At 35.6% G+C, this 13727-nt stretch overlaps 2 protein-coding genes across 4 annotated transcripts; one reads left to right on the forward strand and one right to left on the reverse strand.

The window, feature by feature from the left end:
- The first annotated feature begins 463 nt into the window (after positions 1-463).
- Positions 464-6462, forward strand: LOC18098316 (transcription factor GTE11). 2 transcript variants are annotated; one of them, XM_024599803.2, is made up of 7 exons: positions 464-1236; positions 1302-1379; positions 1759-2002; positions 3171-3261; positions 4343-4478; positions 5368-5778; positions 5950-6462. In XM_024599803.2, the coding sequence occupies exons 1-7, from the start codon at positions 568-570 to the stop codon at positions 6151-6153; spliced, it is 1833 nt and encodes a 610-aa protein (XP_024455571.2). In that variant the 5' UTR covers positions 464-567; the 3' UTR covers positions 6154-6462. The 2 variants fall into 2 exon arrangements, with proteins under 2 accessions (XP_024455571.2, XP_006385032.2); XM_006384970.3 differs by having other exon boundaries at positions 465-1236; positions 4340-4478.
- Positions 6463-7647: 1185 nt separating this feature from the next.
- On the reverse strand, positions 7648-13431 carry LOC18098317 (YTH domain-containing protein ECT1). 2 transcript variants are annotated; one of them, XM_024599914.2, is made up of 10 exons: positions 13255-13431; positions 12671-12724; positions 12489-12535; positions 12182-12362; positions 11136-11200; positions 10355-10711; positions 9529-10071; positions 9169-9381; positions 8376-8549; positions 7648-8056 (listed from the first exon to the last, which is right to left on the reverse strand). In XM_024599914.2, exons 2-10 carry the CDS (start codon positions 12696-12698, stop codon positions 7880-7882), a joined length of 1785 nt encoding a protein of 594 aa, XP_024455682.1. In that variant the 5' UTR covers positions 12699-12724; positions 13255-13431; the 3' UTR covers positions 7648-7879. The 2 variants fall into 2 exon arrangements, with proteins under 2 accessions (XP_024455682.1, XP_006385033.1); XM_006384971.3 differs by having other exon boundaries at positions 12182-12359; positions 13255-13430.
- Between the last annotated feature and the right edge of the window lie 296 nt (positions 13432-13727).

Below are 13727 nucleotides of genomic sequence, written 5' to 3' on the forward strand. Positions count from 1 at the left end.
ATTTCCCCAAAAACTATCTTAATAAGAAATATATTATAAATTAAATTAAATTAAATCTCTGTAAATTAATATAATTGAGACCATACAAGTTTATTAATTAATCAATATATTATTTAAACTTTAATTTTTTTATTCTTATTCGGATATCCTCACATCTTTTTAAAAGGTGAGACTAGTCTCGTTCGAGGCTCGTGGTTGTTCCTCCCAATAAGTGCATTTTTTAGGGATCGAACTTGTGTTCTCATCCTTGCAGGGATATAATAATGTCTTAACTACTAGAGCAATATTTCATTTGTAAAAACTTCAAATTTAAGATCGAACAAATATTATTTAAAAGGAATCATTTTTTTCTGGAGTAAAGGAGTCATATAAATAAAAAGAAAAGTAGAGTGGTCACATAAGAAAATATCAAAAATAGAGGGACGAAATAAATACACTAATCCATAAATAAATAGTAGTCCTGTCTTTCTCTTAACAACAAACAAACGAACGACGCATCGCTTAGGTCTCTCTCTGCAAACGCCAAACTGTTACCGTTAGGGTTTACTGATTTTGATTTCTTAGAAGATGAAGAAGCGAAAGAGAGCGAGGAAGAAAGGAAAAGCAGCGAAGCCAAAAGCCGAAGCTGCGGTGAGCGGTGGCGAGGGTTCTGCCGATGAAGATCAAACACTTATCAATTTAATCACTCTAAGCAGGGAAGATCATAATGATGATCATGACGGTGATGATGATGATGATGATGATAATCAATCTCCAATGGAGGTCAATACACCTTCTTCCACCGGAACCGACCAGCCATTGCATCTTGCAAGTATTAATCCTGATGGTTCTATCGATAAGGCTGCTGCCACGGCAGCATCAGGAGGAGGAGGAGTAAAGGGTGTTGGGCGTGTGAAGGTTAAGCTAAAAAGTTCGAAGATTTTGGAGTCTCGGACTGATACGGATAGGAGTAGCCCAGTGCAGAACTTGGGGTTGGAGAAACAAGGTGAGGATAGTGGGAATTCGGTTGTTCCTGAAATTAAGATGTATGTTTCGAGGAGACCTGGGGGTATAAAGATTAAGTCTTCTTCGTCGACGAAGGTGTTGGGAGGAGGAGGAAGAGGAGGAGGTGCGAGCAGTGGTGATGTGGTGGTGGTGGAGGATGAGGATGAGGATGAGGGTTTGCCAAACAAGGAATTGGAGACGCCACATAAGGAGAATCGATATGATAAGAAAGAATTGGATTCTGCCTTATTGGTATGTTGGGAGTTTGTTTTTAGTTGTTGTTTTTGTTTGTGTGTAATTGTTTATCCTATTTGTAGGTTATTAAGAAGGTGATGAAAATGGATGCAGCCGAACCCTTTAACGCTCCTGTCAATCCTGATGCTCTTGGAATACCTGTAAGTTGGTATCTTGATTATTATGGCGCGATGCTTTGTTGTTTTATGTTTGTTTTGGAGTAGAGAGTTCTCATGTTAAGGACTCGATTTTGTGAAGATTAAGTTCCTATGCTGCTCAGCTATGGGTGTTATAGAGGAATGGTCTGAATGGATATCTTAGTTGACATTGCCTGCAAATACATTGAAGAGGTCTTATATTTTAGTTGCAAGGTTTTCTTGAGAATTGAAACTATGTATTATCCTCCATCTTCTATATTCATCCATACTGCCTAATAAGATTGTTTTTGAAAAATAAAAATCCACTGAGCTCTCTTTGTTCTGTATTGCTTGATATGTCCATATTTATCTATGATATCAAAATGACTTTCCTCTTTTACAGGATTATTTTGATATCATAGATACACCAATGGACTTTGGAACAATCTGCAGCAATCTTGAGAAAGGTGACAAGTACATGAATTCAAAGGATGTCTACAAGGATGTTCAATACATTTGGTACAACTGTTTTAAGTATAACAGCAAAGGTGACTATATCTTGGATCTTATGAAGCGTGTTAAGAAGAATTTTATGAAGTATTGGACAACAGCTGGGTTATACACTGAACTATCAAAAGGAAGTAATGGTGAGGATCTTATGGTTTTGTTCTTTCCAATCAATTCATTTTTATTTTTCTTCATCATGTTGAGTCATGAGTGTACTTAACCCTTTTGCTCTCATACTTTCTGTTAACAATGCATGGCAACTCTAGGTCTAAAAGAGGAAATCTGTCTTCTACATCATGTGAACACTAATGCGGTGTTTCTTTGGCTGGTTGTTTAAGCCGTTTAGCTGCCCATCAGACAAATTGGGTTTTTTGATTTCCTAACTTGCTCCATTGAAGGAAAAAATATCACCTCAAAAAGAGGAGTTTTTGTTCTGTATAAGTCTATTATTTCCTGGTTTCTTTCGTTTTCTCCCTTTTCCAGATTATATGTTGTATTCTTTTAGGGCTGTAGAGCAATGAAGCTTATATCTTTCTTTTGGCATGATAGTTCAAGACCATTATGGTGTTGCGCTCCTCGCATGTATATTTCTAATATGACAAGTCATCTTATTTAAAATTTAGCAATATATCACCTATCAGTATTCTGACAACAGTTAGCTTGGTGACACACATCTATAATTATTTCTTGCTGATGATTAATGGATGAATGGGTGGCAAAGTTCCAATATTCAATGTATTTTAGAGCAGTCAATGAGTGCTTAGACAGCACTGAGTTACCTTTGTTAGATGATTTCTGTGTGGTATAATTTGTAACTAGCATCACTTGTCATGGTAGGTGCTAAGATGGTACAGCTCATCATTGTAATTGATCTAGACAAACATTTCTTTTCATTGTTTAGTATACCAGATCTAGTTTATTCCAGAAAATGTAGATTTCGAAGTGTTCACATGTTCATAGCAGAGATTGCATTGGCAATCGCTACACCCACTGCTGGGTTAAACAGGAAGTACCCAATTAGAAACCTAGGATTAGGGTTATTAATTCTGTTTCTTGAAAGGCTGCATTTTGCTGCAAGTTAAAGTCCCATAGATATTCACTGTATCAATTTGTAATTAAGAAAATATATTTATCTGAGTTATACTTTATACTGACAGCTGAAATAGTTGATCAATATTCTTGTTTTCTGGTTCATGCATGTTGGCTATTTTAGGCAACATGTGTTGCTGCTTAAAATATGGAACTCTCTTGTATTTAGGCTCCATATGCCAATGGTGATCCGAACACTATTTGTTTCCTTTATGGTAGGTGATGAAGGTGTTCATGGTGAGGATGTTGCAGCTTCTAGTCATGCACATAATAAAATTGTGCCACCAAAGAAGTCAAAAAAGCGTCATGGGTATGTTTCTGCAGGATAAGTTTCTTTTTTCTGTTCTTGCATTGTCCTATTACTTCCTAGAAGTTGAGTATCCAAATTTCAGATGTCCATAAGGACCAATGGTAAACTAGCAGCATAAGTTTAACAGAGAAGAATTAGTAAACTAATGAAGTGGAAGACAGTTACTTGTCGGACAATGAAAATCTGTGGTACATGTAGTTAATATGGACCAGTTGCTAACACTGCTATTATTAGATCGTTCTTTCTTTTGTATTTTTTTTGGCTCATTCTAATAAATATTTTCTTGTATCACCCCTTCTCAAAAACTTTACCTCAAAATTTCTACTCCAGCAGTCTGAATTAACTTACCCTCACCTTTATGTCCGACTCTGGTCCATAAATAATAAGAAGTGTCCAACTTCCAATTATTCTTTTCTCTTCTAAATCCCTGGCTTCCAGTCATAGTGTCATTTGAGTTCTCAAAGAAGGCAGCCAGTTTAACATTTTTATATTTAATATGAAATGTTTTTTTAGGAAAAACAAGTTCTGGAGGCAACTTCTCACTTCAACGTTCTGAGTTTTCCATTGAGTGATTAATAGAAAAGGTCCAAACCTTTCTTGGTTCCTTCCCATTGCATATTATGTATGCCAATTGACATCCTCCTTTGTAATTACACATATTGCCAAGGTGGATGGTCTTCTTCTATATGGAATTCCTGATAACACATTTGTCATTTTATTCATGACTCTGCTTGTTGCAACGTATTATAGTGAATTATTAGATTTCACTCTCTTAGTTTGTCATTTTACTCTGAAGGGTTCCCTTTTCTTTTGGAGTATATTCTTTAGTTTTCTTAGGAGCTGTATGTTATATGTTTGTCTAAGACCTGGCTTCATTAACTACTCATTTAATTTGTCTAAATTGGTAACTCAAGCAATGAAAGGGGTAGGGCGGGATGGGAAAGCATGGGCCCTGATAAATGGATATCATATTTGTATTTTTCTAGTCTCTCTTTTCTCTCTCTTTTGAGTGCAGTAAGCGGGACTGAGCATATCATAAACTTGATTTTCATTTTATATGTGATTTTTCCTTTTGCAGAAGGCGCCATAAACTTGATTGTTTATGTGCCATATGTGTTCTAAAGCGCCGTAGAAGAGAGCGAGAAGAGAATGCTCGACTTGCTAAAGGCCAGATCGGAGTTTCTGATAACGAACTTGGTCAAGAGTTCAAGCAAGAGGTGCAGTTATGTTTTTAAACATTTATTGAAATTTCTTAAATGTGTGAAACAGTCCTGAAATAAGTGTTAACTATCCTGTGATTAATAATGCTCTAGAATAAAATATATTAACATAGAAGTAATAAGCTGGGTTGGTGTTTATCTTGGTTTTGAATCTGTACTTGGCTACCTAGCATGCTGTGCTTGTGGACAGAGATCAGTTCTCGATTTTGAAGTACTATTTTCCGTTGAATTTTCTAGAGTCACCATAAGGCTTTTGGTGGTGTAAATTATGAATGTAGATATGCACGCTTGATTGCCTATGATAATGAACATTTGGTGTTACAAATGACCGTTCTGATTTTCACAGCATTTTCCCTGAGAAAATGATTCTCCTTTGGCTTTGCACAAACTCACGATGCACTTCTGTTAGTCCAATAACATCCAGTAATTGGATCCAGTTTTCTTTGCATGTAACAGAAAAACAAAGATGAGGGGATTTTGCATTTGTAGCTTATATTGCATACAAATTGTCACAAGTTTGTTAAGAGTGCAAATGAGGTATCACAATAAGAAAAGACATCTAAACCTTTTCATTCAATTCTTCTCACGCTCTTCTAACTCTTTTAAAAAAGGTTCTCATTTGGAAGCGTTTGCCTTGCTGTGGTTTATTCAAAATACTATCTTTTGTACAGCTAAACTAGAAAATGACATTATGACTGCCTAGAATGAGAGCATGGATTTCATAAAAGCATGCTTGAGCTTGAAGTTCATTCTAATTAAGAACCCACTTTTTTTATATATTGAATTGTCTTTATTATCAAAGAGCAAATAGTTTGTGATGCTGTCAATTGAAAGAAAAACCTTTTGTTAAAGTTCATTCTATATATATTCTTTTCTTCTGCTGAAGGAATCTTCACTTGCCGGAAGTCCTTGTGAGGATTCATCATCAAATATGGGTGAATCATTGGACCCAGATGCGTATGTTGAAGTGGAAGGAAAAGCACATGAGGGGAAAGTGGAGGTTACAGAAAGGCAGCAGAGCCCTGTGGAGAAGCGAGAGGAGGAGGAGGAGGAGGAGGAAGAGGAGGAGGAGGAGGACGATGAAGAAGAAGATGAAGACAATGAGATGGAGATTCAGAAGCAAGGGAAGGATGAATTACCAGAGAAATCACAGTTTGCTGATGGATCTGGGAAGGAGCCTAATCAACAACCTCAGCCTGTAATATCCGAAAATGCAAATATCCGTATACATATTCAGAAAGATGCATTAGTGCTGCAAGAGGAAGAAACTATGGCAGTTCAGCAAAATAAGCGCAAGGTATTGGAGTTTATGAATTAACTTTACATGGCAAATTTATGCACATACAGCACTTTTGTGTGTATGCGGGGGTGTGAACAGGAAAAGCACTATGGGGCTTGTGATCGAATTTTACTATATATTTACACGTGTTATTGTCATGTTATATGTACTGATTTTGTCTTGCTACAGTTGCAGGAATTGCAAGAAAGGGAAGAGAAGGTTAAAGTGTTTAAGAAATTCTACATTGAAAATCCCTTGCTTCTCAGCCTATGTGGAACTCTATTCCCTGACAATCAAAGATCTGTCTGGAGTGGACCTCACTCGCTGGTTCAGCATCAGGATTCTGGCCATACAAGTTCCATTCATGCTGCCATTGAGACGTTTATGAAGTAGGTTTTCATAGCTGTGTCAATACCTTGACCACCTCCGTCGAGTGATGAATTGATGCAGTTTTATACCATGGATAGATGTGATGAATAGAAACAGAATGCCTGTTTATTACTGTAATGGTATCTCGCATCTGCTTGATACGGGATGCTCATCAGATGCTGTTAATGGATCTGCAGCGCATCCATTATTCAAATCCGAGTCGTTTTACTGACTAGTCTCCAGTAGCCTTTCTGGGTATTACTCGCTGTGAAAATACATGCTAATTACTGTAATGATTTATTATGCTGCAAGGATGATTTGATTAGTTCCTCACTCAGGTTGCTTTGCCATTTTCTATCACCAATATTATAAATGTTTTTCTTGAAAAGAAAATGATCAAATCCTTGAAAGAAAGAAAAAAAATCTAGTTCTTCCAAGTGTTTCCATGCAACTAAATAAGGCCTTGACCCGCAGGTATATGCTATGTAAATCATGGAAATATCTCTAGCGTTTGAAGAGATGATTTCTATTCCTATTTTATTTTAAATATCGAAGTTATTAAACTTGTCTTGGATTATAAATTAGGCAAGTTATCTCGGGTTGTGATATATTTTATTTTAGAAGAACAGGTTGAAACAAAAAAAAGATTTGTTTGCATATAAACTAAAATTTTTTTCCTGAAGGAAATGGTAAACTGTTGATGATATTTGTTTTTTTTTTTAGAATTATATTAAAATAATTTTTTATTTTTTTAGAATATTTTTAATATTATTACATCAAAACAATCTAAAAATAAAAAATAATTTTAAACTAAAACAAATTTAAATTTTAATGAAAAATTGTATAAAAGGCAATTACACAGCATGACAACAATGCAGTGCAGAAAACTTTGTGCATGTGACAGAACCTGCATTGCATTTTGTTTTTATATGTGGAGACCAACCCCTATTTAATACAAGATATTTTTTTAATTAAAAATATATTAAAATAATAATTTTTAATTTTTTTTCACTTTTATTGTTAGAGCATTAAAATCATAAAAAAAAACACATAAAAATACATTAATTTAATACGTTTTCAATCAAAAAACAATTTTTTAAAAGACCACGATAAAAAAAAAACCCTTCTTTAGTTTCATTTAAGTTAATTAGAAATAAAAAAAAAAAAAAAAACTACTAAAATTGGTACAACGACCACTTTACAGACAAAGTCAAAGCAGTCCACAAACCATTCTCTGGTTTGGTTTTTTTTAATGTCCTTGACAAAAAGGTTTGCAGGAAAAACTGCAAATCAGTTTTCACTTTCATAATTACAATGGAGCTGCAATGATATCTTTACCAACCAAACCAAGCAACAGGCAGGCAGTAACATCTTATTGAACATGATAGCAAGGTGATGATTGCTTGGAGGATGCACTAATTCATGCTGGATATTATGCACGCATGATTTGATTTTAATTCTTTGCCATTAAGGATCATACCTTGCTTTGTGGCTTTAGCGGTATGTAAGAGACCAAGGTTCAAAACACAATCAAAATAAATTATTATTAGATAAAAAAAATAAAAATAAAAAACTTCAAACCACCTGCTAACCATCTCCCTGATAAACTAAAGGAAGCTACTCACCTATAGGGGACAAAGCTCTTTAAATTGGCTTCAAATGAAATAAAACAGACAGCTCTCAAAAAGAAGGGATAAAAACTACTACAGCTACAGCACGGCAACAAACTTACTAATGCTCTAAAAAAAGCCTATGGTGCAGGAACAGGGGAGGCTGAATTTCCTATCGGCTTCTTTACAGAGTTACTCTTCTGGTTGTGACCATTGAGTGAGAGATTTTTAGTTAAATTGATCAGAGTCGAGGGATTGGTAGTTTTCTTGGCCCTTGAGTCATCTTCAGATATCTTTTCTTCAGCTGCTGTATGTTTCTGTGCAGAGGTATGAAACAATGTTACAAAATTTCTACACTCGGTAGATACATAAAGCATAAAACTTCCTAGCCTGAATTTGGGGTGGGAGGCACATGGATAACAAGAATAGTAGCTGGTATGGACATGAGAATTAAAACCAGTATGCTATCTTGTTGTCATGGTCTTAGTCTCGGTTAAAAAATAATATGATTGCACACAGGTGTTTCATAACAGAATTAGGGTAAACCAAAGATATCTGTATGAATTTTACATATAGTGGTTCAAAGTTGAAAAACAAAAGAGAGAAATAAACTAAAAAAGAGGACAAGGAACTTACAGGGAAATCACTGTTCTCAAATATTTCCATTCGCAAAGTTGCAGGTTTGTTGCTCTTTTTGGTATTAAGTGACTTCTCTCGATTTTCATAGAAGTTGAAGTCATCTAACATAGATGTTTTTGCAGAATAGCTCTTGAAAATATTAAGCATTTCCAAACCTTTCTCGAGTCCAATCTGCAAATTTACATGACAGTCTAGTCAGACCAACTGTGAAAACATTGAGCACAAGCGAAAGGTTTTATTTTGACCAGACTAGACACAAAATTCCATTTACAGGTAGGGTGTCTTGCAGAGATATCAAAGATTCAAATCTCAGATCCTAGTAGAGGGTGACAAACATCATTCGATTCCCCTCTCTCTTGAATGTTACCCTTAATAGGAGAAAAACACTAAATCCACAAAAGAAAATGCCATCTGCCAACAACTGGGATGAAAGAGCTATACTTTTTAGTTTCCAGTTGTTTTTAAATTCTTCTTTTTTTTATTTAGGAGCCTTTAGTCATTTCATGTGTTTATCAGATAACTTTTAATTAAGGATTTATTCTCCTGCAAGGATTGAAATCAAAGCTTTTAGCTGGTATCATTGAGCCAGTAGGGCTTTTACAAGACTTCTTTGTTTTCTTCTTCCAACCCCACATATCAAACAGAGGACATACAGCTATGATTTGGCTTGCATATTCAAGGAAACACGGCAAATTGTGGAAACACAGGTTTAGTATACTTCATTCAAGGACCAGACCAGGTTCCACAAAGAGGTGCCACGTGCATTTAAATAAAAGAACATAGGAGATACCTCTTGAGTGTCCCGGCTGAAAGTTACAGAATGCCCATCGTTATTCTCAAGCACAATATGCCGCAGCTGACCGTTAGGAATGTCTTTTATTACATGCCACTTAACTGGGAAGAAACCATTCCACTTGTCAATTTGCCAAAAATCCATGTCTTTATTGAAGTCTACCTGACCAACCATCTCAGCTAAGCCAACAAACTGTCCACTTCCATTTACCTGACATTATAATAAACCGAGGGCACAACCAAACAAAAAAAAATGACTAGGTCATTTAAAGTTTGATTGTATATAAGGGCATAATGAGTATTTAAAGAGACGACAAACTTTTCACAAAAAGAAAAAAAAAGTGTGTTTCCAACTTACTGAAAAAAAGAGGAAAATTGGACATTTGGTGCCGGTCTCACTTGAAACCTCTTCTGCATTGTGGAATGCAGCATCTAGCTTCTTATTGCCATTTGGGGTACTTGCCCATACATCATATTTAATGCTCTTGTGAATATCATCTTCATTGTAAGACTTGATAACAAAAAACTTGGCATTTGAATACTCAATTTCAAAATCTGGTAAGTTGTATTGCTCCTTATGCATTGCAAATCCCAACATGTCCTTCACTGAGGAGTCCAATGGAGCATTATTTTTTACCGAGTCGTCCAAAGGAGCATTTTTGATGGATGCCCTAGGACCACGAGTTAATTCAGTTTGGTTTTCAAAATCACCATTTCTATTGAATCTATCCCTTGGTTTGTTTCTGTAATTCCCATTCCACATTCTTACATTTTGCCTGTAGTTCAATGGACCACTGTGCGGGAATGGACCTTGTTTTTGGCCAGTAAATGGAGGAAACTTTCCCATAGGTTGGTATCCCTTGTAAAGGCCTGCTGAAAAATCTGAACCCAGCGGAGAAACCTGTAAATTGATTGGTCACATCAGCAAAACACTTCCAAAAAGAATCGCTTAACACAATGCATACCATACAAAGTTCAGTTATTCTTGAAACAGCTTTTATGATAAAATAAAGAAAGAAGTTCAAAGAATATTAAGAGTATCTAGAAATGGAAGGAAAAGAAATGCAGTTTCAAAAACTCACAAGCAATTTCCGCTCAACAAAACCACTGCTCCAATAAAAATGAGAAAAATGCTAAAGATGATTTCTGGAAAAAATTAAACATGCTCCAAGAGGGTTATATACCTTGGTCATAGGTCTGGCAGGTTGTGTATACATAGGCTTGGAAAATTTGCTTCCAACGTTGCTATTAGATTTTACAGAGTTGAATCCACTTGACTTGGCAAAAGCAGTGGAACCCGAGCCACTTTTTCCATTTTCAAAACCAGCATTTCCATTTGAGACATCACCAACATATGTTGAATCCCATGAATAACAAGGCATGGTTTCTAATCCATAGGACACAGGATGCTGTAGATATCCAGAGGAAGAAAAATATGGCTGTTGAGCAACACTTTGCCCCTCAACACCAACTACCGTCCCTGAAGCATATGGATAGCTAGGCCAATAATAAACCATTGAACCATTATCTGATTGCATACCCTGAAGAGGCAACCAATAAAGAGTATAAGAAGTAATATTTCATCAGAAGGTGATGGCAGTAGTGATGATATGCAGTGGCAAAGCTAGAAATTTTTTTCAGGGGGGGCAGATTTTCCCAATGACAAGAAAAAAGAAAAGTATGGGGGGGCAATTCATACATTTTAATTTTGATCTGTGAGAAAAGATAAAAAATATAAGGACTAAATGGGAAGTTCAAAAAATTAAGGGGGGCGGCCTTCTCTATAATGTAGCTTCTCCCCTAAAATATATGTAGTAGTAGTAGTATTACTCTATTGGATTTAGAAAAAAACAGACAAAGCCCAAACTTTTGCAAACAGATTCAAAACTTCAAAGTCAATGTAAGTTGGACCATTACAAGGTAATGACGCTCTGTGCTTCTATGTAAAAGTTAAGAGGAACATACCATATGAGAACCATCTGCTTGATAATAGCCATGATCATCCAATGGCGTGAAGGACCCACTATAGCCTGCAAAATAGAGTTAATTCTTCTAAAAAAACAAGTACAGTGATGACAAACAAAATGCTCAAATTATAAATTGGAAATTGGAAATCAAAGGTGAATAAACCCAATGAAAATTTCCCAGTAAATGCAGACAGCTCCAAATAGTAAAAGAAGAAACTTCATGGTTATAAAAATTTATTGTAGTATTATTTTAGGCAAAGCATTAACACAAAAAGGAATGCTTCTATGATGTCTATCATATAAAGCAAAGAGGCCTGGGGCTATCTCAAATTACTACCCAACTTATACCCAGGTCACAGCAGTGATCTTGTTGAAAGTGCTTTTGACGTTAAATCAGTCAGTATATACCAGGTATCAATTAGGACAACCCCACTAGCCACCTGCTACCACCTTGACAACTAGAAAGAGCAGCAAATGTGATTTGCTCGCTAAACCTTTTGAGTAAGCAAGAGTAGCATATAAGCCACCACTAGATGCTCCAAATCCTGACCTGCTTATACTCATTGACCAAACCCCAGGCGATCCCATTAAATTAGTACTGTACAAGTACTCCTACGCTAAACCAAAGTCTGACCAGCAATCTGTTACTATTCCACATGCTACCCAGCCCAGAATGGAAACTGAGGATTGATTTTTAGTCTGACCAGCAATCATTTTTTTTCTATCCAACAGTAGCTTGGCTTAATTAGACAACATCTTTTGATGTTCTCATGGTTGACAACATCCTAAGGTGAAGAAGTTCCCTTTTCCACATAATTGCACAGTGTAGCGTAAAACATTCCGACCTTATGGCAACAAAGTATCATATCAACAATAGAGATCACAAAAATCCATTAACTTTCAGTTTCATTAAATTCCTGAAAGAGTACCAAGTACACTACTTCGTTTAGCTGAAAACCTATTACCATAGTATATTTGCAATGGAGATTATAAATTTCCATGAATGCACATCTTAAGAACAAAAAAAACATTTTGACTACTAACCTGGGTATTGATAATTATAACTACTAGTAGGGGGGACAAAGGCAGCATGTGGCTCTTGATCACCCTCCTTTTTGGTGGTAGATGCAGCACTACCATTAACTTTGGTGTCAGAAGCACCACTCCCAGATGACAAAATGGTGGGAGTTGAATCTGATGGGATTCCATCTTTTCCAGAAACCTGCTTAAAAAGAAAGAAAACATTAAAAAAAAAGCCTTAAAAGCCAAAGCTTTTTCATCCCATAATTCTATTATTCCGGCCAAGCCGATTTTAACTGAAAAAAATGAAGGTAGGTCAAATGTCAAATACCACATTGTTGTCAACTGGTTTAGCAACAACAGGGTTTGGCTCCAATCCTGTCAAGACAGTCTCAGCTATATTAGATTATATAGTTAATGACTAACTCAAATCATCCATTATCAGATTTAATCAATCAAACAGGAACAGAAATCCAAGAAAAAAAAGACTTGAGAGAAAGGAAGGAAGGGTACGTTTCTCGAGTTTGGTTTCGGTGGCCATTGTCGATCTTCAAAACTCAATTAACCCTACAAAAACAACAAGAACAACAAGCTGAGACACCCATATATTTATTTATAGATATAAAACAAAAAATATTTCTTTTAGGACTGGAAATATCTTGGGAAATATTAAATTAATTTTTTTAAAAAAAACATGAACTGAGTCACGTTATGCATCCAAGCGCATGTTAGCATAATGCACGAAACTGGATAAAAAAAGAGTTTCTCTGATTCTTTCTTTTCTTTCATCACCACAACCATCGTTATTATTAGTAAAATCAAAGGGAAAAAATTCAATATTTTCCTAACCCCTTGATTGATTAGTGATTTCTCTCAAAAACAGTTTTAATTTTTTTCTTTTTGAGATATTTTTCGCCAAAAGATTCGATTTTTTTTAAAGATATTTTAAAAATTTTGTTTGTTTCCTGAGAAAAAGAAAGGGGGCACCAGTAACCACAGAAACTTCAAAATTCAAAAAGAAAACGAGAGAGCACTGAAGTTTCAAATTTTCAGAACTGTGAATGAATTCTTAGGAGAGAAAAAAAGAAGAAACGGACCTTAAAGAAAAACCGGATCGAGGCCGACCCGAAATCGAGAGACCCGATCTAACCGAAACAGAAAGGCTCTCTCTTTCGAGTTTTTTTTTTTCGGAGAAAGATAGAGGAGAATGGAAGAAGAGAAGGGTGTGGCGGATTTGGAGTGAAGGAGGTAGGAGTAGTAGTAGGGGTTATGGAGTGAAGGAGAGATCGTACGGCTTAGATTAGATCCCATGTTTTGTAATAACTATTATTAACCCTTGGATGTAGGGGTTAGCGGCTGCTTAACAGGTTCCTTCTCTTCAAGTTCAAACGTTAGTCGATAGAAAAAGTAGGATTTTTGAGAAACTTCAGTTTAGTCCCTAATGTATTAACTCATTATCAATTGAGTCTAAAAGTGTTTTAATTGATTATGAAAACATTTCAAAAGGCATAAATTCAATTCAATTTTATCATATTAAAATTTATTTCAAACATATGAATTTAATTAAGTA

The sequence above is a fragment of the Populus trichocarpa genome, chromosome 4 (assembly GCF_000002775.5).
Source record: "Populus trichocarpa isolate Nisqually-1 chromosome 4, P.trichocarpa_v4.1, whole genome shotgun sequence".
NCBI lineage: Eukaryota > Viridiplantae > Streptophyta > Magnoliopsida > Malpighiales > Salicaceae > Populus > Populus trichocarpa.

What these genes read in the sequence shown, in the direction of transcription:
- LOC18098316 (XM_006384970.3), top strand. Translation starts at nt 568, where the DNA reads ATGAAGAAGCGAAAGAGAGCGAGGAAGAAAGGAAAAGCAGCGAAGCCA. An exon ending in CTGATGCTCTTGGAATACCT is followed by an intron (nt 1,380 to 1,758) that starts GTAAGTTGGTAT and finishes CCTCTTTTACAG; the next exon opens with GATTATTTTGATATCATAGA. An exon ending in AAGTCAAAAAAGCGTCATGG is followed by an intron (nt 3,262 to 4,339) that starts GTATGTTTCTGC and finishes TTCCTTTTGCAG; the next exon opens with AAGGCGCCATAAACTTGATT.
- LOC18098317 (XM_024599914.2), bottom strand. Translation starts at nt 12,698, where the DNA reads ATGGCCACCGAAACCAAACTCGAGAAAC. An exon ending in CAATTTTCCTCTTTTTTTCA is followed by an intron (nt 9,382 to 9,528) that starts GTAAGTTGGAAA and finishes TTATAATGTCAG; the next exon opens with GTAAATGGAAGTGGACAGTT. An exon ending in TCAGCCGGGACACTCAAGAG is followed by an intron (nt 8,550 to 9,168) that starts GTATCTCCTATG and finishes GTAAATTTGCAG; the next exon opens with ATTGGACTCGAGAAAGGTTT.